General features: G+C 44.0%; 2 protein-coding genes across 5 annotated transcripts in view; one reads left to right on the top strand and one right to left on the bottom strand.

Moving 5' to 3' along the window:
* Positions 1 to 2063: 2063 nt before the first annotated feature.
* On the top strand, positions 2064 to 6566 carry ABITRAM (actin binding transcription modulator). Its single transcript, XM_083749727.1, has 6 exons — positions 2064 to 2213; positions 3871 to 3922; positions 4483 to 4612; positions 5970 to 6046; positions 6122 to 6191; positions 6282 to 6566. The coding sequence occupies exons 1-6, from the start codon at positions 2153 to 2155 to the stop codon at positions 6411 to 6413; spliced, it is 522 nt and encodes a 173-aa protein (XP_083605853.1). The 5' UTR covers positions 2064 to 2152; the 3' UTR covers positions 6414 to 6566.
* Positions 6567 to 7712: 1146 nt separating this feature from the next.
* CTNNAL1 (catenin alpha like 1) overlaps positions 7713 to 21832 on the bottom strand; it is a 77314-nt gene continuing 63194 nt past the window's right edge. For 3 of the 4 annotated variants that reach the window (XM_083749689.1, XM_083749690.1, XM_083749687.1), the window contains 8 exons: positions 14507 to 14544; positions 13455 to 13505; positions 13197 to 13351; positions 10900 to 10948; positions 10060 to 10116; positions 9787 to 9906; positions 8654 to 8737; positions 7713 to 8559 (listed from right to left, as the gene is read on the bottom strand). In XM_083749689.1, the coding sequence (XP_083605815.1) occupies positions 8389 to 8559; positions 8654 to 8737; positions 9787 to 9906; positions 10060 to 10116; positions 10900 to 10948; positions 13197 to 13351; positions 13455 to 13505; positions 14507 to 14544 (725 nt within the window). In that variant the 3' untranslated portion in view covers positions 7713 to 8388. The remainder of the gene's footprint in view (positions 8560 to 8653; positions 8738 to 9786; positions 9907 to 10059; positions 10117 to 10899; positions 10949 to 13196; positions 13352 to 13454; positions 13506 to 14506; positions 14545 to 21832) is intronic. The other variant, XM_083749688.1, reaches the window with a different exon arrangement.

Here is a 21832-nt window from a genome sequence, read left to right as displayed (position 1 = left end):
CCAATAAAGCGTACATGATAGGTGGCCATCCAACCTCTGCATGTGATAATACTTTGTGGAAAGTTACTAGAATGTGGGAAATTTTATGGTTAAACTGTAGCCTTCCAGGCCTTTCCCATGGGTAGGATGAGCATTGCTCTCGGGAAGGGAGGAAGGAGCCAAAAAGACACCGAGGGTAAGTTTCAGAGAAAGAGCTTTATTTCTGCCATCCAGAGTAGCAGAAAGGCACCTGCGTGATAATTCACAAGCAGGTACAACTTTTACAGCCATTGCACACAGCATATATTCCCTCCAGGCCCCCCCCCTTTCTCCCCCTCCTCAGGAGCCCTGCCTCATGAGTTTCCCTGAGCATGAACAGAAACTCCTGTCTTGGGACTCCTGGTGCCCCTCCCAGGAAGAAAAGGGGGGCTGAGAAGCCTGTGCGTCAGCGTGTCCAAGATTTGTTGCAACTGGGTAAGATAAGACTCAGATCCCAGGCCTGCTTCTGCTTGGCCATTCATTAGCTTTTAAAGCTTTCTTTCCTGATAAAAAAGAACGCTTTGCTTATGCAGAGGCATCTGAGAGAAAGAGCAGCCGGGTCTGTGAGAAAAGCTGAAGCTGTGGATTTTAGGAGAAAGGGGAAATTTGGAGCCTAGTTTGGGGTGACTGCACAGTCAGGATTTGGGTATCCTGTCCATCCCAAACCATTGTTGGACCTACATTTTGGGGCCTTGAAGCTTGAACTGTCATGGGGGCCCCTTCACAACCAGCAATGAGGTCTAGGTAACCAGTTGCCTTCTTCAATGGGGTTATGTTCCAGAACAGATCACCATCTGTGCTACTGACTCTCAAGCGTTGGGATTGTTGAAATATGTGCAGCATAGATCAAATTGAGTTGTGCGACTCCAATTGAGTCTACTAGACCCAAAACGTTTAAGCAATGTGGATTAAGTCGCTTCGGGGGGGGGGGTGTCCCCCGATGTGATTAGAGGCCCTGAAAATTAAGCTTCATAAGTTTCATAGTGGATCCGCCCCTGGTTTAAACACTTGACAGAATGGAGGCAACGTGACAACCCTCTGCCTTTTTGGTTGGTTAGATTGATCAATGGGAGGTGGCTGGGGAGTGATGGAAGATAATAATAAAAATAAAAATATTATTTATACCCCGCCCATCTGGCAGGCCTTCCCCAGCCACTCTGGGCGACTTCCAAAAAAATATTAAAATACCACAATACATCAAACATTTAAAGCTTCTCTAAACAGGGCTGCCTTCAGTTGTCTTCTAAAAGTCTGTAGTTGTTCGCTTTGACATATGGTGGGAGGGCGTTCCACAGGGAGTGATGGAAGATAAGAGATGTGAATTATAAATATTTAACTAAACTTCAAGTGGTCAGTGAACCCAGCCAGTGTTAGCTGTGATTTTGGGCAGCAACCGCAATCCTCCCGCAAAGGACGCAGCAAAGGCAGGAGTTTTTGCTCACAAGCCTCGATTTTTATTTCGTGTTTTTTTTTTTTTTTGAGTTTTCGAGCACTTAAAAAATGCAGCGCGCCTGTATGCCAGCCAGTCAACGGAGAGCCATGCAGTTTTAGACGCAACTGATTTCTGAACCTGGGAGGGATCAGAGCTAGGAGTTTCTGTGCTGCATTTCCAAGTCAGAAACGCAAACCAACCTCAGTGCCCTCACCTGCCAACCTGCAATACGGATAACGGACTGCACTGCAAGGCTGCTGGTAAGCTATTTATTTCTCTGCCGCAACTCAGAACGGTCTGCATTTGGCATTAAAAATGTAGCATTGCCGGAGGTTTATTATTTCCCCTCCCACGAACATTTCTCGCGAAATATAGGGCTAGGAAAAGCGTGTCCCAGCTTGGGTCTGGGCTAGCTTCTGCCTGACCGCAGCGACGCTAAAATCCCGATTAAAAAATAATAATACAGATTATTATTTTTAAATCAACTCCATGGGGAAATCTGGCAGATGCGAACCCGGAAGCTCCTTATGGATGCACTGATCTATCCTTTTTTCCTATCTCTGCCGGGGGATGCCCGGGTGCGAGGCGGTTCCGGGCTGCCGCCCTAGGCTCCGCCCCCTCCGCTGCCGCCTCGGCGCGCGACGCCCCCGCGGTCCTAAAGGTGACCAGCTCTGCAGACTCGCTTCCCTTGCGCTCTTGCCAATGGCGGCGGCGGCCGCGCCCGGCGTGACGGAGCGCTACTTCACCCGCTGGTACAAACCCGGTAAAGTTGTAACAGCAGAAGCGCCGCGGAAGCTCTGTCTCGGGTCGGTGGCTCCCCGAGCGTCCTTTTCTCCGGGCTGCAAGTCCAGCCCAAAGCAGAATTTGCAACCGTAGATGGGGGATTTGCAGCCATGGTTGGGGATGGTGGGATTTTTATTTATTAAAATTTATGAAACCCCGCTGGATTGCAAACAAAACAAAACACCAAACAAAGCTCAAAGCGGTTTGCAAAAAGATAAATATGGATCCGGCGCAAAGGAGGGTTTGCAACAGAGATGGGGGTCGGGGGTCGCATTTGCAGACGTGATAAGGGGTGCTGGTGGGGGTTTATTTAAAATTTATGAACCCCCGCTTGACTGGGGGGGAAAGCCCCTCCAAAGCAAAAAAGATGAAACAATAAAATCGAGAAAAAATGGTAAGCCCTGCTTTAAAGCATGGGAAAGTTAAAATACAAAAATAGATTAAAACTGCCTTGATTGAAGCATCTTGGGTAAAATGTAAAGGGACCCCTGACTATTAGGTCCAGTCGCCACCAACTCTGGGGTTGCAGCGCTCATCTCGTTTTATTGGCCAAGGGAGCCGGTGTACAGCTTCTGGGTCATGTGGCCAGCAGGCCTAAGCCGCTTCTGGTGAACCAGAGCAGTGCACGGAAACGCGGAAACGCCATTTACCTTCCCGCCGGAGCGGTACCTATTTATCTACTTGCACTTTGACGTGCTTTCGAACTGCTAGGTTGGCAGGAGCAGGGACTGAGCAACAGGAGCTCACCCTGTCACAGGGAATTGAACCACCAATCTTCTGATCGACAAGTCCTAGGCTCTGTGGTTTAACCCACAGCGCCACCCGCATCCTCAGGCAAGAGAAAGCGGCTAACAAATTTAGTGACTAGGAATAGTAATTCATGTAATTGGAACTGCAGCAGCACATGGCCTTGGGCTGGCCTCATCCAGACCCACCTCTTCCACGGCCAATCCCTTTTACTCTGAAATGAAGACTTACATTGTGATCCCATGATTCCCATTATGTTACTGATTTATTTATTACGCACCCTTCAGCCCATAGTCCCTGGGCTGGTTGCAGCATTAAAAACAATATAAGACACATAACGCCCATTCCGTGTTTGCAAGAACTTGATTGTTTAGTGTGGCAGTGTCTACACTTTGGAACTCCCTGCTTATTGAACTCAAGAAGGTGCCTTTTTGGCACCTGCTAAGAACATTCCTTTTGGGGCTTACCCAGATGCTTACGAGGTTGGGGTAATTTTAATGTTTTAGTGTTTTAGCTTTTCTCTGTTTTAAAGTAGGGTTGTGAAATTTTCTTGATTTTACTGTTTTACCTTTGGTAAATCGCTTTGAGGTTGTTCTTTTTTTAACAATCATTTTTTAATAAATTAAACATTTTATGAAATTAAAAGCAAAAGGATTGTAGCAGAACTGTATGCAACTGCATTTCTTGAAATTAATCCCCTCTCAACCAGGCTTTAGCCTTGCCAGACTTCATTGTTGTTGTTGCCTCCCTTGCTATAGAAACATAAATGGTCAGCTTCTTGGGACAAGAAGTGTGTTTACATAATTTCAACTAATTTCACCCAACCTCATCTTTGCATGTTTTTTTGGCTGGAAAGTTATTTATTTGATGGTTAATTCCCTCCTCCACAGATGTCAAAGGTAATCCATGCGAGGACCATTGCATATTGCAGCATTCTAACAGGTAAGCTTTTTTGCAGCCCATTTATTTGCATGTTAACTTGGAACTGCTTTTGTGTTCAGTGGGGGGGTCACTCCAAGTAAGTGAGCGCAGGATTTGCTCAATAGGTCTTACTTATTAAGAGATTCTTGCAGGCAGTTGAGATTAGCTGCAGTCAGGCGCACATCTAAGGGATGGTGCAATTGATCTACGTTGTATTGTTTTAAATAAGATGTGCATTAACTTACTTATTCGCAACCAGCGCTGGATTGAGGCCTTTTAGGGCAAAAACTTGCTCTTATGAACAGAAGTGATAGGCTTACTACACATAAGAATTTTTGCAGCTTAATTTAGCCGGATACACCCTGTAACTTTAAAATGTTTCCCTACCTAATTTTTGTACTGGTTATTTTTTGTACTTTTGGAAAACTGTTTTGAGAAGGGTTCTGGCTTTGTCGAAGTAACTCATCCATAAGAAAGCGGGACTTCCCAAAGCAACATAAATTACTGTATTCAGCAATTTCCCTAGCAGTTGGCACTAGAGAAGTCCAAGCAGTTCATTGTTCTAACCTCTTTTCTTGTAGAATCTGTGTTGTCACTCTCGCAGAGGCTCATCCTCTTCTTCAAAAAGGAAAATCCATTGAGAGGATTAGTTACCAGATCAGTGCCAATTGCAGCAGGCTGCAAAATAAAGTTTCTGGGAAGTCTAAACGGGTATGTCTCATTCCATTTTTTAACTTGGCTTTAGTGATTGTCTAGTAAGAATTCTTTTTTTAAAAAACACCAATTCGGCTGGACTTAGAGAAGGAAGAGTTTTTAAAATATTGTTATCTGTAAGGGGGCTATCGGTACTTAAAGAGAGGGGTTAACATGGTATAGACTAAAATAGTATGTGCCTATTGTTGGCGAATGTATTTATGAAGCTATTTTGTGTGAAATAAGCCCATCTTCCCCCTTTTCCTAGTGACCTGCGGTGCTTGCTTCCTCTTGTGACTTAGGGGAGATTAGATTGCATTAAGAAGAGGGTCTCTGCCTGTCGGTATGATCCATCATACTTGAATTCCCTCCCATATTCTTGCTAGAAGGAGAACAAGAATAGTCTGAGGCGTTACCTTACCGTTAAGGAAGGAGGCCAGGCTGCCAGTTACTAAATGCCAGTTCAGGTTTACTGAAACAAAGTCAAGGCCTAGAGCCTAGAGCAAATGTCCCTCAGACCTTGTGGGGGGCTGGACTATATTTTGAAGAAAAAAAGAAAACGAACCAATTCCTATGCCCCACAAATAACCCAGAGATGCATTTTAAATAAAAGGACACATTCTACTCATGTAAAAACACAGATTCCCGGACCGTCCGCAGGCCGGATTTAGAAGGCGATTGAGCTGGATCACGCCCCTGATCCTTAATTTGCCTACCCATGCTCTAAACCTCTCTATCTTCTCACAAAACCCTCTCCAAACCACATCCTCCACCCGTCCTGCTCTGTTTCAACTTCAGTTGTTTTGGCCTTGCTAGACTTTGTCCTTGAAGTGTGATGATGTCTTCGGCTTGTCTTGAGAGGGGTGTGTGTGAAAATCTCTGAATCTCTGGAGCCAGAATGCAGCAATGGAGACACATCCATTGCTGTTTTGTCTACTGTCTCCACAAACCACAAGTTGCTTGCAGAGACCACAGAAGATGGCCCCCCACCATTTCTAATCCCAGTGTCAATTGACTTGGCCACCACTGTAAGCATTTCTCTGAAGGAGAAGGGGGTCATTAGCAAAAATCATGTTATCATTCCTCCCCAAGGCTTAATGTCAGGTTACAATAGATGCAAGTTTATACTGGCAGCCTAATGGGTTTCACAAAGGACCCTGGATCTGAACATGGGTTTCCTTGCATTCAGAATCTAATGCCTATCAGTTTTGTCCACATTAAGGAAGGAAACGGCATCTTGCTTAATTTAGAAGTTTTTTGTTCAGAACAATAAAACAAGGTCCCTGGACTTCTACTGCTGGCAGTGAAAGCTGCCAGGCTCTTGCAGTTTCCTTTTCTCAGACTCTTAATTTGTATAACCTCTGTTTCTCCCCAGGGTGCTCAGTTCCTAACAGAACTTTCCCCTTTGTGCCGAATTTTCTGCTCAGATGGAGAAGAGTATACCATATATAGGTAAGTAGGAGACTTTTGTTTACCTTGCGTTGCTTCTACCATTTGAGAGTTTACTAAACTGGAAATTCTTTGCAGCTGTATAAGAGGGAGATTGATAGAGGTGAATGAAAACATTCTGGACAGTCCAAATCTGCTGCAAGCCAAGGTCAGAATTTTAAGCTAGCTCTTAGCCCTTCTTTTCCTTCTGAATTCTCTCTCTTACTTTTTGTCTCACTTCTCATGTTTTCCCCTCTAGCCTTCCACAGATGGGTACATAGCAGTGGTATTGCCAAAGTTTGAAGAAAGTAAAAGCGTAACTCAGGGACTTTTGACGCGGAAAGAATACGAAGATGTTTTGTCAAAACGCTTTAATTCCGTTTCTTGTTAAGATGCACAGAATGAGAACTCAACATTTCACTAGCAGGCGCAAGAACTGAGCGAGACTGCTTCCAGTATACCCCACAATAAAGTGACTTCTCCGCTTTCGTACTTAACGCGGAAAGGAGAACTGAATAAAAACGCTTTGAATTTCAAATAGCAACAGGTCTGAGAATTTGTTCTTTTTCAGCGCAAGCAAGCAATTTTTAAAAAAAGCACTTTGAAGGTTCTTTTATTAACAAGCTGTCAACTTACTACTTAAATCTCCAGTGATATCAGTGGAACTTCAAGAGAACTTAACTTTGACTGTGGCATTTAAAGGGGAATGCCAAAATACAACCGTGTTTCCAGTATCAAGTTTTGTTTACCTATAGTTTATCAGTTCACCCTCAACTTTATTAAGTGAAGACTAAATCTTGACAGAGTGGCATCTATCTACCATTAACAAGTTTGTTATTTGGAAGGGTTTATTGTTCAAATGTACACCTGAGCGAAATATTGTGGATGGTAGCTAATGCAATGACTAGACACTCACTAGCTAATATGGCCTTTTCAGTCACATGGTAATTTGAGTGGGATGCTTAACCTTTCTCCTCACTTGCCCCTTTTCTACACAACCAGCTTTTTGCCTCTGTTGAGAGTTCGGGATAGGACTGGCGTTGCAGAAGAAAAGAGGCAAGCAGGTGATAAGGACAGAAAATAAATGGTGGGGAAGCCCTTATTCCATACTTTGCACATCAGAGTAAAATGAGATTGGGAATTTTCTTTTTGCCATTAAGTGTCTAATTTTTATCCTAAAGTAAGAGAATAAAAAGGAGCAATTAACCATAGCCACATCAGTCATTGCCTAAGTTTCTCAGGTTTGCAGGACTCTAAATAGGGGTCGAATAATAGCGAGACCAGAGCACTTCAGTAACTACAGCAAACATACATACATCTCAAACAAGAATGAAGAATGTTTAGTTTCTACAAAACAAGTAATGCCCTCTTTGTAGTGACTGGTTTTAACAGCTACAACTTACTTCCAAGTAGAATTATATACCCTTGGTTAGCTAGCTAAAACTGAAGGATCAAATTTTACACTTAAAGCTGCAGTCCTAAGCTCACTCACTAGGGAGGGAGTATCTCTGGGAGATATTTCTGATAAAATTGCTCAGAGCATACGACACAAATTTTACTGACTCTGTGTGAGCGTACTATAAAAACAAACAAGACAAACACAAGCTCTTAACTGGTTGGCTTCATCAGCACTAACAAAAACCTTTATTTTTAGCTTTGTAAGTTGGTAAATTTGGTGGTGTTCTTTAAAAAAAAAAGAGTGAGGTTTTCAGAAGGCTTTTATCCTTAAAGCTTTCTTGTAACTTAACAAATGCTTTCAGAAGAAACAGCAGCTTGGAGACCTTGGGACCAAATCTTGCCCCTAAAGAGACTATGCCTGCCTCTTTCCCTTCCTCCTTCTCAAGGTAAAAGTGGGACCTGTGGCAATAGAACCTGTTTGCAGGTCACTTTAAGAGGGAGGGGGAGAGATTCTAGTCCCGTCCGTTACTCCCTTTTCAAAAACACTCTTCCACAATACCTCTTTTCAGACCAGCGTCCTTAGTGGTGACTTATTAAACAAACAACAAAATACCAGTAGTTCCCCCCCCCCCAATGTAGCATATCAAAAGACTATCCAGTTCATGTGCATAAAGATCTATAGCAGCATCTTTGGGGTTGTAGAGTAAGACATTCATAAATGCACGGGATTACAAAAATAGCGATACATATTAATAGTGAACAAAAACGTATTCATTTTACAAAAATATGCAGCCATTTAAAGCTGTGTGTTGCTTTTGTTAACTGCCAAGTACCGTGACATCTATTAGATGTGAAAAGGTTACAAGAGCTTTTTCTATCCTGGTTTCACCTTTCTCAAAAGAAAGCAATTAGGAGAGGCTTAGTGTACAAACTCTCATATGGAAATCTTTCTGTTCCCAAAAAGCGCCTTAGAACGGTTTGTTCTCCAAAACACTGAGGTATGCTACGTGTTGTTCCAAGGATTTTATCCCAAAGGCGTCTGTTCTTCCAGCCAGGCCACCACTTTCTCTTGCTACGGTCTGCAGGCCATTTTCCCTCCAGGGATGATGGGCTCTAAGATAGTCATTTCCTCCTCTGTGCTGCAATAAACATAATTTATAAATACAAGTTGTTGCTCCATCCAGAAATAGGTTCATTTTGCTACATTTAGATGATGTGTGCATGCCAACTCACCTTTCTTAGTAACCTGCAGCTAAGTGGAAGAACGTGGGCCAGCAGATCAAGAATATACTTTGCTTTGTGAATACATGCGTCCACCTAAACACAGAGTAAATCTGGGCATCACAAAAGAGTTCATGAAATGCCGCCTGTGAAAATTGCTTTCGCACTTTTATCAAACACATTTATTAGTGGCTCAAACTCCGCTACGATTTCTTCCCTCCACCGCCACCTTTTAAGGATAACGAGCGCAATCCAGTAGGAAGTTCTCCTGCACAAGCCTTAATTAAAGGAACAAGAATCAAATGAAGACACAATAGCACACTTGTATGGTCCCAAGTCTCTTAAGCTGCTCTCTTGCAGGATTGAATTGGATTGAAAGGCTTCAATCAAAGAACTAGCTGTTTGGCTTTCAAGCAACGAACCTGCTACATTTTTTCAATGCCTTAAAGGTGATCTTTGTATTGTTTTTGGAGAATCCTTAAAAAGGTAACCTCTCTCTTTTAAAAAATGCACAAATTTAAGACAGCCCACCATTTATTATTACTTTTGAGAAAGGAAAACAGGCATCTTTTTCTTTACGGTTGGGAAGCAAGCAATACGCTGAATACTTTGTAGTGAGCTTAAACGGAAGACAATTCATGGTATCTGTGTTCCATTAGACAATTAATGGTATCTGTGTTCCATTAGACATGCTTTTAAAACAGGCCTGAGCATACATTCTACAAAGTGCTGATGGCATAACAAGATTTGTGCTTGCTTTTTAAAAATCTGGGACCCCTATTTCTTTGTTGGAACAAGGAAACTTTTTGGAGCACCACATTTGTTTCCAGAAGACTTGTCTGGCTACGATTTGTTTTTAAGCGTCACCATATAATTGTAAAGTGGCCTCCCAAGTTGAGACCTGGCTAATTTTAGCGACATAATAGCACCATACAACCTCTGCCTGCTCTATTCAACACACACACAACTAAATAATATGTGTGATCCTCAACATTAGTCATACTCAAAGCAGGCTTACTGATTTCACTGAGTCTACTCTCGGCATGACTAACACTAGGTTTTCTTCCTTCGACTACAAATAAGAGAAAATTGAAAAAGCAAGTTCATTTGGCAAAACTCTCTTTAAAATTTATTAAGGAGCTTACCTTTGTGAAAGTTGCAGTTTTACCCTGAACAGGGGTTTTGGCTGTTACCTGAAGCTGCTGATACACAGGGACCATTTTGTCAATCTCCTGTAGAACCAATGGCTTGTCATCATCTTCCAGCTGAAATGAACACATAGATGCCTCTAAGATAGGAGAGCTAAACATGACAGAATTTATATAAGGGGAAAAGGCTAGGAACCACGCATGGAAGCATCAAGAACAGAAATTTTTAAACGCAACTTTTTTTTTTCATATTTGGAATTTGTACGGTACCTGATTAGAAAATGCAAGGAGAGCTGAGGCGAGCTTAAGTCCTTCTGCAGCAAAGGCCTACAATAGAAGGGGGGAGTTAAATGCAAACCTAAAAAACAGTCAACACAAGAGATGAGGAGAGGTCCTACTCTCAACAACAGGCCTGGAAACCTGTTGAACAAGTCAAATGCAGCTCAAAAGGAATACACTTTAAAATACTGTTGTTTAAGAGAGACAGCTCACTTAAAATAAATACACTGGTGTAAGAGAGAGAGAGTGTGTGTGTGTGTATTTAATAATACATCTACTGGCTGTCTGCAGTCCCCTCCCTTTTCCTTGTAGCCTAGCCTGACCTGCAGACACGAAAAGACCTGCTGCAAGAGAGAAATGGAGGCACGGGTATATCCAGGATCACATGTCCATAGTTTGAATGATATATATATGGGAGGCAACACAGCAATATTCTTCCTGTCTCCCACCAGAACAAAACTGGGAGGAAAGATTAAAAATCAACTTGGGGGTGAATGAAGCAAGCCCCACTTCACTTCTCCGCTCCAAATCAATACACAGTTCACATATACGGAAATCCTTTTTTAAAAAAACAAAGAACCCTCAAGATACATACAAATGTACTTGTTAGATTTCCCCCACCTCTAAATGATACCTAAGGGGAATAAGGTTTAGGGAAAATATTAACCTAGACAAAAAGTGCTATATTCATTAGGCAACCCAAAGGCCCCATGATTTAATTGCTCAGTGTTTTTGCTAACAGAACCTCACGTTGCTCCAGGAATTAATTAAAACATTTTGCTGACAGCATCTTGAAAGTAGTTTGCGAACTCTCTTTTGGTTGTTCATTACCTCTGACTGCTGAAATAAATCCTGGGTGGTTTTCAGCAGCCCTTCCCCTCTAAAGAAAAGAGAGAAAGAGAGACAGAAATAATAATGATAATACAATTCCAACACACTAAAGACAGTTTAATCTACAAAACCCTGTGATTAGGGCTCTGGAGGACTGGGGCAGAGAAGCTGACATTTTTGTGCAGAGGTGGTCCTCCAGGTGTTGGATTGCAACTCTCACTATTCTTGGCTGGGACTGATTGGAGTTGCAAGTCCAACAACTTCTGGAGTTTCCCTATCTGTGCTTGAGTGGCCCAGAATAGACTCTGCCAAGGAGAAAACAGCTCAATCTCTCGGTTCTGCTCCAGACTTGGGCATCGCTTTGGCTGAAGATACAGGAGCACAGTGATTTTTTTTTTTTATCAAAACATCCCTCGCGACATGAGAACGAGCTGTCTTTGCTGTAACTACATCAAGGTTACTTAACTTGAAGGTGCAAAGTAAGATTTCAACTAAGGGTGAAACATGGAAAGCCAGTGTAATGAATTTTGTTGTGTTTTTTTTAAATAAGTTTTTTTCTGTCTTGCTTAGTGTTCAGAAAAGGAAAGAGCAGTGACCTTAAATGCCAGCCAGATACTTCTCAGACTTTGCTAATGGCTGCCTTCTCCAGGATACAAAACAAAGTACACACAAGTGGGGATGGGGGTCAGCAAGACAAGCTTTCTGGGATCTCTTTCAATGCTGCAGGGGGGGGGGACTCTTAGATTATAGTTACCAGATGTCCCCGTTTCCCAGGGAAAGCCCCCGGCTTTATAAATCTGTCCCCAAACAAAATCCGTCCCCGGAATGTCCCTGGATTTCATTTAATGTTCTGGAATTTATATTTTAAGTGTTGTCAATTTATTAGTAGGGAATGAATGCTGCGTGATTGGTTCAACAAACAAGACACATCACATGGGGATTTCCGGCGAGGCAAAATGGCGGGTGTCACGGCAGCGAGGAGCTCCTGAAGCCAGCCAGAGACAACTGCACTACCAGGCTGGCTCCGGGCTGCTAAGACTGCCGCTGCCAAGGGGGAACCGGGGACGCCTAGCGCGTCAGCTGGGGGAACTGCTGACCCCCCCCCCCCGCACGACCCAAATCGAGCTGGGAGTGAGAGTCTCCAGCCACTCGGCCAACTGCCCAGTGGCGCTCCGGGGCCTGTAAAACCCCCGGAGCTGACGCAGTGAGAAGGGGGAGAGGAGAAGGAAAAGGGAGACAGAGAAAGAGGACGGAGAAAAAAAGAGGGGAGCCCTGACCTTGCTGTGCCGTTGCCGCCACTCAGGAGGAGAGATAGTAGAGCACAGCGAGGGCAAGGACACGTGGTCGAGCCCAGGCCCGACCCGAGCCTACTCCATGGCAGCTAGCTCTCCAAGAGAGCAGGCTGAGGCCCAGGGGAAGGCCGCGTGACAGAGGAGACCACAGAAAAGAAGATATTACTTCTTTATTATTATTATTTTTTAAATCCTCTTCTTTTTTTTTTAAAAAAAAGTGTCCCCGGATTCTTTGAAAAAACAACTGGTAACCTTATCTGAGATGCAACTCAGCAGTACCACAACATCCCCTACAACATTGCAAGAGATCCTAGGAACCACTGTGTAGTATTTCATTAATGCCCCTAAAGAGCTTCTGTCTTAGGCAGCCGTTTCTGCAGCCAGATGGCTTGCGCTATATCTCAACACCAAAAAGCTGTAATGTATATATTTTTACACAGCATAATCACTGCACATGATGGCGCTTTTCAGGGCGCTATGCTGAATATGCATCTGCTCCAAAAGGCACCAGTGGTGCATTTAGCTCCCTTTGTCCCTTTATAGCATCAAAGGAGGGCTTGTGAAATATTATGACGTCCGCCATCCCCTTTCCCTGCCTGCCAGCCAGCATTGTGGAGAAAAAGAACCTTATAATCTGAGTCAAGTTCTAGGAGCTTTCACTCAATGATACAAGGGAGAGGGGAAGGGAATAGAGTGGCCATTTTCACATTCAGCCGCATGTTTAGTGTAATTTCTTGTTTAGCCTTCAAATTAACATGAGCAAAGGAGAGGTCCCAGCCCCAAGGAAAATACAGTGTCAAGTTTGGCAAGGGGAGGGCAGAAAGACGAAGGCTAACAAGAATAGCTTCCTCAAACTGGTTCTCTTCATAATATTCCTTCAAACCATGGTTTCTTCTTCAAACCATGGCCGGTTCTCTTCATAATATTACTTCAAACCATGGTTTCTTCTTCAAACCATTCTCTCCTTAATATTCCTCCCTCCCTCCCTGACCCTTTTGTTTTTACCTTGTAAATAAGAACATAGAATAGGCCATGCTAGACAGGCCTTGCCCATGCCGTACAATCTCGTTTTCAGGATCGTCCCACTTCTCCATCTCAGCGTCGACGCGCGTTGTCAGTTTATGCAGTTCCAAGCCTAGTTTCCCAAGTTTCATTTGCTCCTGCAAGTGATAAAAGTTACTTCCTTTTTGCTTAATACACTATTCAGCTTCACAACCACAGTACAGAAAAATTGTACTAGCGGATTAAGAAGTAGTATCTTACCTCGCTATCAAGCCTGACTGGCTTTAAGGCTTTCATGTTTGCATTATGCTTCTGTTAAAAAAAAAGAAAGAGAAAAGGTTTACCGAATGGAATTTGCTTCCAGTGTTACTATTATTCCATCAAAGGGATGAGGAATGGAGTCAACAGTTGAATTCCCAAGAATGTGTGCTGTTTTTCAATAAAGCTCTCCCCTCCAACCCCAGACTCAAAATGATTGAATTCAATGAAGGATTATGTTGTTGGGTCAGTGTTGGAATGAACCAACTGCTGTTCTGCTTTCATGGAATTCCTGCTTTTTAAAACCCCTTCCTTATGGACTCACTGAACACAACAGAAGTGACCCATGGCTGTTGCTAAAATTTCAGATTTTTAAATATGTGAGTAAATCTAGCGCAAAAAACTGTCAATTCTGATTGGCAGAAGTTCTCCAGGTACGAAATAGTGTCTCCTATATCACCTGCGATTACATAACTGGCTTCAGTAGGCAATGTCATGAACTGAACTACAGGGGTCTTAGGCCATGGGTAGGCAAACTAAGGCCCGGGGGCCGGATCCGGCCCAACTGCCTTCTAAATCTGGCCCGCGGACGGTCCGGGAATCAGCGTGTTTTTACATGAGTAGAATGTGTGCTTTTATTTAAAATGCATCTCTGGGTTATTTGTGGGGCATAGGAATTCGTTCATTCCCCCCTCCCAAAAAAAATATATTCTGGCCCCCCACAAGGTCTGAGGGACAGTGGACCAGCCCCCTGCTGAAAAAGTTTGCTGACCCCTGTCTTAGGCAAAGCCCTGCAGTTGAGAAGGCGGGGAAAAGGATTACCCAACTTTCTTTTTTGTTTAGTTACTGCTGCTTCCTCAAAGAAAACTACCTTCTATAGCCAGGATGGCAATATGAGGTTTTCATTAACCCTCTGTAAGGGGGTGAAAGAAAACTAGATTTTTAAAAATTAGAGCACGGTGGCAAATAAGGAGGAGGTATGTGGAATGGAGCAAATCAATTTTTAGTGTATGGGGAAAAAGGTAAATGCAGCAACCCCACCAAAGTGAACTTACCCCTGGCCTGGGTAATGACAGGTACACACGCTTCTCTCCTAAGAACAACACATTAAAATTTGTCATGTAGCTTTCACGCACACCTCAGACTTATTCTTTCATTTCGTTAGGCTTTTTTTTAAAAAATCTTTTTTAAAGAAAAGAGCTACCTACCTCTAACAATTCTTCTTCACGGATTCTGCCATGGCTTTCAGTATATAAAAGGGGAATTCTGCTACTGCTTAAATCTGATTCTTTGAAGACCTGGCACGTTGAGTAGGCGCCCTTCCTTTTCAACGACATTCTTTCTAAAATCTTCTAATACCTTTCTGAATGCCCAAGGAGAGGGAGGGAACTATTTCATGGGGCAAAGAGCGCCCACATCACACAAGCAAGTGCAGAAATGAGTTGGGAGTCTGCCTTTCTCCTGGTAATTTCTGATATACCATCTCAGCTAGTTGTTTTTGCTGCCCTACATCAGTAGTTTTCAAGGAGGGGTGAGGTGGTTGCATGTCCACAGAAGCATTATTGAGAGGATACTGATGGCACCTGGGTGGCCCAAAAAAGCTTGGCGTTCAAACCAGAAAAGTTTAAACACACATCTAATTAACATCTGACTGCTGTGAGTGTCACAGAATGGAGAGATCTGCTAGCAAAACCAAATGAATGTCATCCCCCAAGGTGATTAAGAAATAGTATTTGGAGTGGCGTTATCTGGAGATTCGCAATCAGTGTTGGCATGCTAGTAAAATAGCTAGTTGACGCTCTATACTGGGATCCAGAAATGCTGTGCAGTCGTACCTTGGTTCTCAAATGCCTTGTAACTCGAACGTTTTGGCTCACGAACCTGGAAGGAAGTGTTTCGGTTTGCGAACCTTCTTTGGAAGCCGAACGTCTGACATGGCTTCCGATTGAGTGCCGGAAGCTCCCGCAGCCAATCAGAAGCCGCGCTTTCGTTTTCGAACGTCGAATGGACTTCCGTAATGGATTCCATTTGAGAACCAAGGTACGACTGTCCTCCTTAAAAGTTTAGCCACCGACGTGGCTGAGACACGCTTTCCAGGGGGTGCTCTATTAGAGAGGAAGGATTGGCATGCAACCCTTCTAAAGTACAGATAATCTCATGTGCTACAAGCCCTCTGCACAAAGCCCATTCATGCCCACAAAAACGGAGAGGATCTGTAAGATCTGTGACATGATCTATCATCTTCTGTGCAACAGAACGGAGGGCAAGCAATGGAGCAAGTCAAGCAATTTGGTCTGCTGGACCAACCCATGTACAGAAGACTGGAGAGACTATCCCAGGCCATGCAATTCAGGTGTTGCTCTACTAGGTGGTAGATCCACTCCACTTCCCAGTGGGGAGGAGTTGCGGTGGACCACGTGGCCACCTACTCCCCACCTGGGGCAGGGGACTTTGTGGCCCATTGCCTGGGGGATCCCGGCCACGTCAGAGCCCAGCCAGCCAATCCGCTGGCCGGGGGAGCGTGGCCGGGGCCGTTTAAACGGAGGAGCGAGCCAGAGGACTTCCTCTTTGGCTCGCTTCCTCAATCACCTGCCCTCCCTCCCTATTTTGCAGGTTAGGCTATGGCCTTGCTATGGACTTCAGTTGGTCGCCTTGGTTGTCCGAGGGGCCTGGTAGGAATTTTTCCACTTGGCAAATTGGCACTGGCCACTTGGTTTTCGCCTACCTCATAGCAATCATCACAAGTTTGTTAGGGTTGCGGTTAGGCATTGTTTGACCTTGTGTGGGGGAGGGGAGGTGTGGCCATCACCTGCCCCTCCATGCTTAAGGGTATTCCATTAAGGGAACCCAGGGGTGTTGATCTAGTCTGAAGCCCAGCTGGGGGGCTAAGGCCTTGACATGACCCCGACGGGAACACCAGGGGGAGCTTGAGTTGGTTCGCATCGACAGGGCTCCCCCTACCGGTGGCTTAACCTTACTGGACTTCCTGCACAGCGGGCAGGAGTCAAATATAGTTGGGTCCAATCAATGCCTAAGCCAATACCGCTCACATTCTGTAATTCAATAAAGTTGTGGCCAAAATTTGCCCAATAACATAAACCTAATATCTGCGTCCTTGTGTGAGTTATTTCCAACGAGGGGGTGGCCGAGGCATCGCCACTGTGGCTGAGTCCAAAGATCAGTCCAGCTCAGTGTTCCAAGTACTTCATGGTACCCTCGCTCTCCCCTGGCTACTGTCAATCAAAGGATGAGAGTCCCTCAACATGATATGAGGAAAGGGCAGAATGTCTGGCAAAGAGAAAGCAGAGTGGAAAGATGGAAGTGGTTGAGACAGAGGAGGAAGCTGAGAAACATTTCAACAGGGGTGGCGGCAGACGAGGGAGTCGCGGAGTCGCTGCTGAAATAGAGCCCACGGCACTCCAACTTCTCCCACCAAGGAAAGAAAACACAAATCAGATTGGAGCCAAGCAGTTCGTTGTAAAAATACACTTGGTTTATTAGAAAGTGTCCAGCACATTTTGATTGCTCTTCAGTCTTTAACCATCACCAAAAAGCAGAGAGCGTTTGCCTCGCAGACATCAAAAACATACCTTTCTCATCACATCCCCCACGTTGTAAAGTGACAGCTTAAAAAATCACATTACCGTAAAAAATATAAAGTTTGTAAATTAAGGGGCAGGTGGAGGGGACTAGCCCGCTAAACTTTCAGTCCACTTAGTATACAGGCCTAGCTATCTTCCTGACAAGAACAAACTGAAGTGTTAATTGCAACTTTAAAGGTAAAGGTAAAGGTACCCCTGCCCGTACGGGCCAGTCTTGACAGACTCTGGGGTTGTGCGCCCATCTCACTCAAGAGGCCAGGGGCCAGCGCTGTCCGAAGACACTTCCGGGTCACGTGGCCAGCGTGACAAAGCTGCATCTGGCGAGCCAGAGCCGCACACGGAAACGCCGTTTACCTTCCCGCTGGTAAGCGGTCCCTATTTATCTACTTGCACCTGGAGGTGCTTTCGAACTGCTAGGTTGGCAGGCGCTGGGACCGAGCAGCGGGAGCGCACCCCGCCGCAGGGATTCGAACCGCCGACCTTTCGATCGGCAAGTCCTAGGTGCTGAGGCTTTAACCCACAGCGCCACCTGCGTCCCAATTGCAACTTTAATTATTATCAAAGAAATTAAGGGATGTTTCCTCCTGTTATCTAGAATGCCACTACTGGGTTGTTGTTGTTGTTCTCTAGCAATGGCGAAGGCAGGCTCAATTTTGTGATAGAAGAATTCAGAGAACACCCAGGACGTTTATGTTGTATAAATCCACAGGGTGAAATACTTTGCTCTGTCACTGAGCATAAATATGTTCTTTTTTAAAAAAACAAAAAACACCAAGCCACAACAACCCAATTTAATATGCTGAATTGGAAACTAATGCCAGCTGCTGCTTTCAAGATAAAAGCCATATTGACCTGGTTAAACACATTCAATCCCATTAATCTGAATGGGAAAATTAAGACACGTGCTGAAAACCACCCTTAAGAAGTCAATGGGACTTAAAAACGTTTCACTTTGGCAGTGCTATGTCCTCTGCTGTGTTTGAATCCAGCTTTTTCCTAGTGCTGACTTTCTGCAGCTTACAACAAGGCCAGATAACGTTATTCATCCTAAGTTTAAACTAAGAATCAGAGCTACGTTGTAGGTCCCAGCCACAACATAATTTGGCTGATAACCAAATACATGAAACAAACAATTCATAAGGAGGGAGAGGAAGGGTGTTACATTACATTCTGTCAAGACAAATTTGCTATGCAAGCCTAATTTAGGTCCTTACTCCGTGGTACTTATTAATTCCGCCACATGATATATAAACGGCAGGCCAACTAACAGGCTCGATTCGATTCAACAAATCAGGGTTGGGTAGCAATGTTGTTGAGCAACAACTCCAACCATCACTGGGTTTTGGCCATGCTGGTGGGACTACAACATCATCTAGCGGACTACGGATCTAAACCATTTTTAAGATGACTGTGGCCAAGCCTGTGTGAGCCTCAGATACAATCCCTCCTTTCCTAGGAGCAAGAAGAGGAGAGAGATACTCCATTTTCACTTTAGAGAAAAGCAAAGTTCCCTGTTGCTTTCAAACTCAGGAGGCTGTGCTATAGTCTAACCGCAGTTAGTTAAAACAAACCAAGACCAGTTGTGGTTTTAGAAAGCAGTTTGTATGCATTAACTGGCTTTGACAACCCATACACATCAAAGAACTGTGGTTTGTCCTAAAGTGGGAACAGAAGCTTTCTCTCTCCATCTCTCGGAAATTATGTGGGCAGTGGGAATGAGCAAGACGAAGTCTCATGCAGCTCATTCACAATAATCTGTGACTGGCTGAACCAGGTCCCTGTAGAATTTGTGAGATGGAAGTGCTGCAGGTTAATTTTCCTCCCTCAATATTTACATAATAAATTGGTTGTGTGGATTTTCTTTTAAGCATGTGACAACTTGTGGATGTTGCCAAATGGGGACACATACACACGACTCTGTATTACCCTGCAAATACAAAGGGGAAGGGCATAAATCACGCCCAGGTTCAAGTTTTGCATTGAATTTTCCCTTGAATGCCAAGTATTCACTTTGCTCCGGTAGGAAAAGTCAAAAGGTCGCAAATTGGTTTAGATTTCTACCCCTCTCCCCCATTCTCCTTGAGGGCAAAATTTAGGCCATTTCATAAATGCACAAAAAAATATAACTGCATAGTATGTAATATTTTCTAAGTTTGCTATGAAATTATAGCAAACATTCCATTGGCAATTTCATACAATATAATTTAAAGTGCAACAACATTGTGCCAACATGGAAAGTTTAAGGGCATTTAGGCATTACTCACTCCTAAACTGGAGAGGTGTGCTTTGGGTTTAGAAAGAAAACTGATACTCTCTTCTTCTAGGGCAGGCATGGCTAAACTTGGCCCTCCAGCTGTTTTGGGACTACAACTCCCACCACTCCTAGCTAACAGGACCAGTGGTCAGGGATGGTGAGAATTGTAGTCCCAAAACAGCTGGAGGGCCAAGTCTGACCATGCCTGTTCTAGAGCAATGTGCATCTGAGTCAACTGGGACAAATGCTTAGACCTGCTTCAAATTTTAAGCAAAAATTGTGCTTGTTACTGTTTCTGCCCACAGAAAACACATAAAGTATGAAATAGTCCCTATAGTCATGGGAAGCAGGATTTGACCGGTCACATTTTTCTTTTGTGTGCTCACTGCAGAGTTAGGAGACACAACATCTTGTCCTTTACACTTTGAGCCTCAGTCCATTAAGATTCAGACTGAAATTAATGGAACTTAAAGATGAATATATTAACTTTCCCCACTGATTTCAGTGGAACCTCAACATGACCAATTCTCTCTCTGGATTGCAGCCATTGCGTTCGACATGGGGAAACGCTACTCTGGATTTGATGAAGAGTCAATAATTCCAACAGAAATCTGATTCTATGAGTTGGAAATAGTTCCTTCCACCTAAAAGACAGGGATCAGGGGTGTTAAATATCTAGCAATGCCTCTGTGGACTATGATTAGTCTTCTTGATGTGACTTTCAACAGTTTCAGAACTACAATGTTAGATCCCAACAGATGGAACCAAGGCAGCAAAAGGACAAGATAGAAGCTTGTCTCCAATGTGCTTCTGGTACGTTTAAATATACTTCAGGAATAGAAATGAGACAAAACAGGTGAAATAGGAACACAATCTCCTGTTCACTATGCCATATCCGAAGAGCACTCACTCATATTCCTCAAGGCATTTCCTTCTCTTTTGTAAATATCTATTTGATCCAATGGCCCACCATGGGCCAAACAGGAATAGATACCCATTTCAGAAAGATCGGGGGAAACTGCTCCCATTGTTAACAAGCAAAGCATGCATAATGACAAATGGCTGTTTTGCAGCACTAGCCAGTCAGATTGGGTAATGCACAGTTCTTCTTTCAAACTTCCAAGCAGGACATCAAAGTGTCCTCCTGCCTGGACAGGATCAATCATTATGCTAAGGATGCAAGAGAGCTCTGCTGTAGAGAACTTAACTGGGAGCTCCGGAAAAGAGCTCTTTGCACAAAGGGAATAATTTTGGCAGGTTGCAACTGCTTGTCCTGCAGCTGTAAAGGTAAAGATAAAGGGACCCCTGACCATTAGGTCCAGTCGTGACTGACTCTGGGGTTGCGGCGCTCATCTCGCTTTACTGGCCGAGGGAGCCGGCGTACAGCTTCCGGGTCATGTGGCCAGCATGACTAAGCTGCTTCTGGCGAACCAGAGCAGCACACAGAAACGCTGTTTACCTTCCCGCCAGAGCGGTACCTATTTATCTACTTGCACTTTGACGTGCTTTCGAACTGCTAGGTTGGCAGGAGCAGGGACCGAACAACAGGAGCTCACCCCGTCGCGGGGATTCGAACCACCGACCTTCTGATCGGCAAGTCCTAGACTCTGTGGTTTAACCCATTGCTGTAGTACTACAGAAAAGCTGCGCTTGCTGAAATTCTTCTTCTACAGAACTGCTAAGGCATCCTGCCCTACAGCAACTTAGGAGGAAGCCTACTTGTATTTGTCACTATGGGTGAAGGCTGATGTAGTATTGAAGCAGAAGCTACAATTGGATCTTCTCCATTGCTGTGAATTCTGTTTCCATATGGCTTCTGCTTCCAGCCACACTTCATAGTTCCTATACCTTCACGGGTATACAAGTCCAAGATAGTCAGGACCAGTGCTTTTTTTTCTTCTTCTAAAAAATGTTTAGGGGTACTCTCATTTTGACTCAAGAAAACCACCATTTTGTAGTTCAAATCGGGGAAAATAAATGCAGTAAATGGACAAAAGTACAAAGATTCACAAAATGTTTAGGGGTATGCATCCCCCCAGAACAAAAAAGCACTGGTTAGGACACTTGTAGATCTTGGCTCTGCTAGCAGAAATGCAATAGGAAACTGGGGAGGATAAAAGACTAAACACAGACTTCCCCTTTGGCACTCTGCAGTAAAAGCTACCACTGTATGTCGGGTTTTGCTCTAATATCAAACCTAATTTCTTTGCCCTGAGTTTTCCATAAAACACACAACTGAATCAATACATCAAATGCTACATTTCTATAAAATGAAGTGTGGCACAATTCAGTGGGCGAAAGCCTCCATAAAACTGAAAAGCTGGAATTAAAATTATCTGAAGAAAATCAAAGTTATGCTTAGAAATGAGAAGTCTCTTGATAAATTAACACTGAACAACGCCTTGGGCAAGACATTAAGAGAGAGATTTGCTCTTTCACAGTTTCTTTTCTACATGCCATACAAATACCAGGTGACTTACCCACCACAGAAAATAGGCCAAAAGTTGCGTAGAGCCATCAGAGAG

The sequence above is a fragment of the Podarcis gaigeae genome (assembly GCF_964106915.1).
Source record: "Podarcis gaigeae genome assembly, chromosome: 7".
Lineage (NCBI taxonomy): Eukaryota > Metazoa > Chordata > Lepidosauria > Squamata > Lacertidae > Podarcis > Podarcis gaigeae.
Note: the sequence above shows the minus strand (reverse complement) of the source record. Positions and strands in the feature narration are given on the sequence as shown.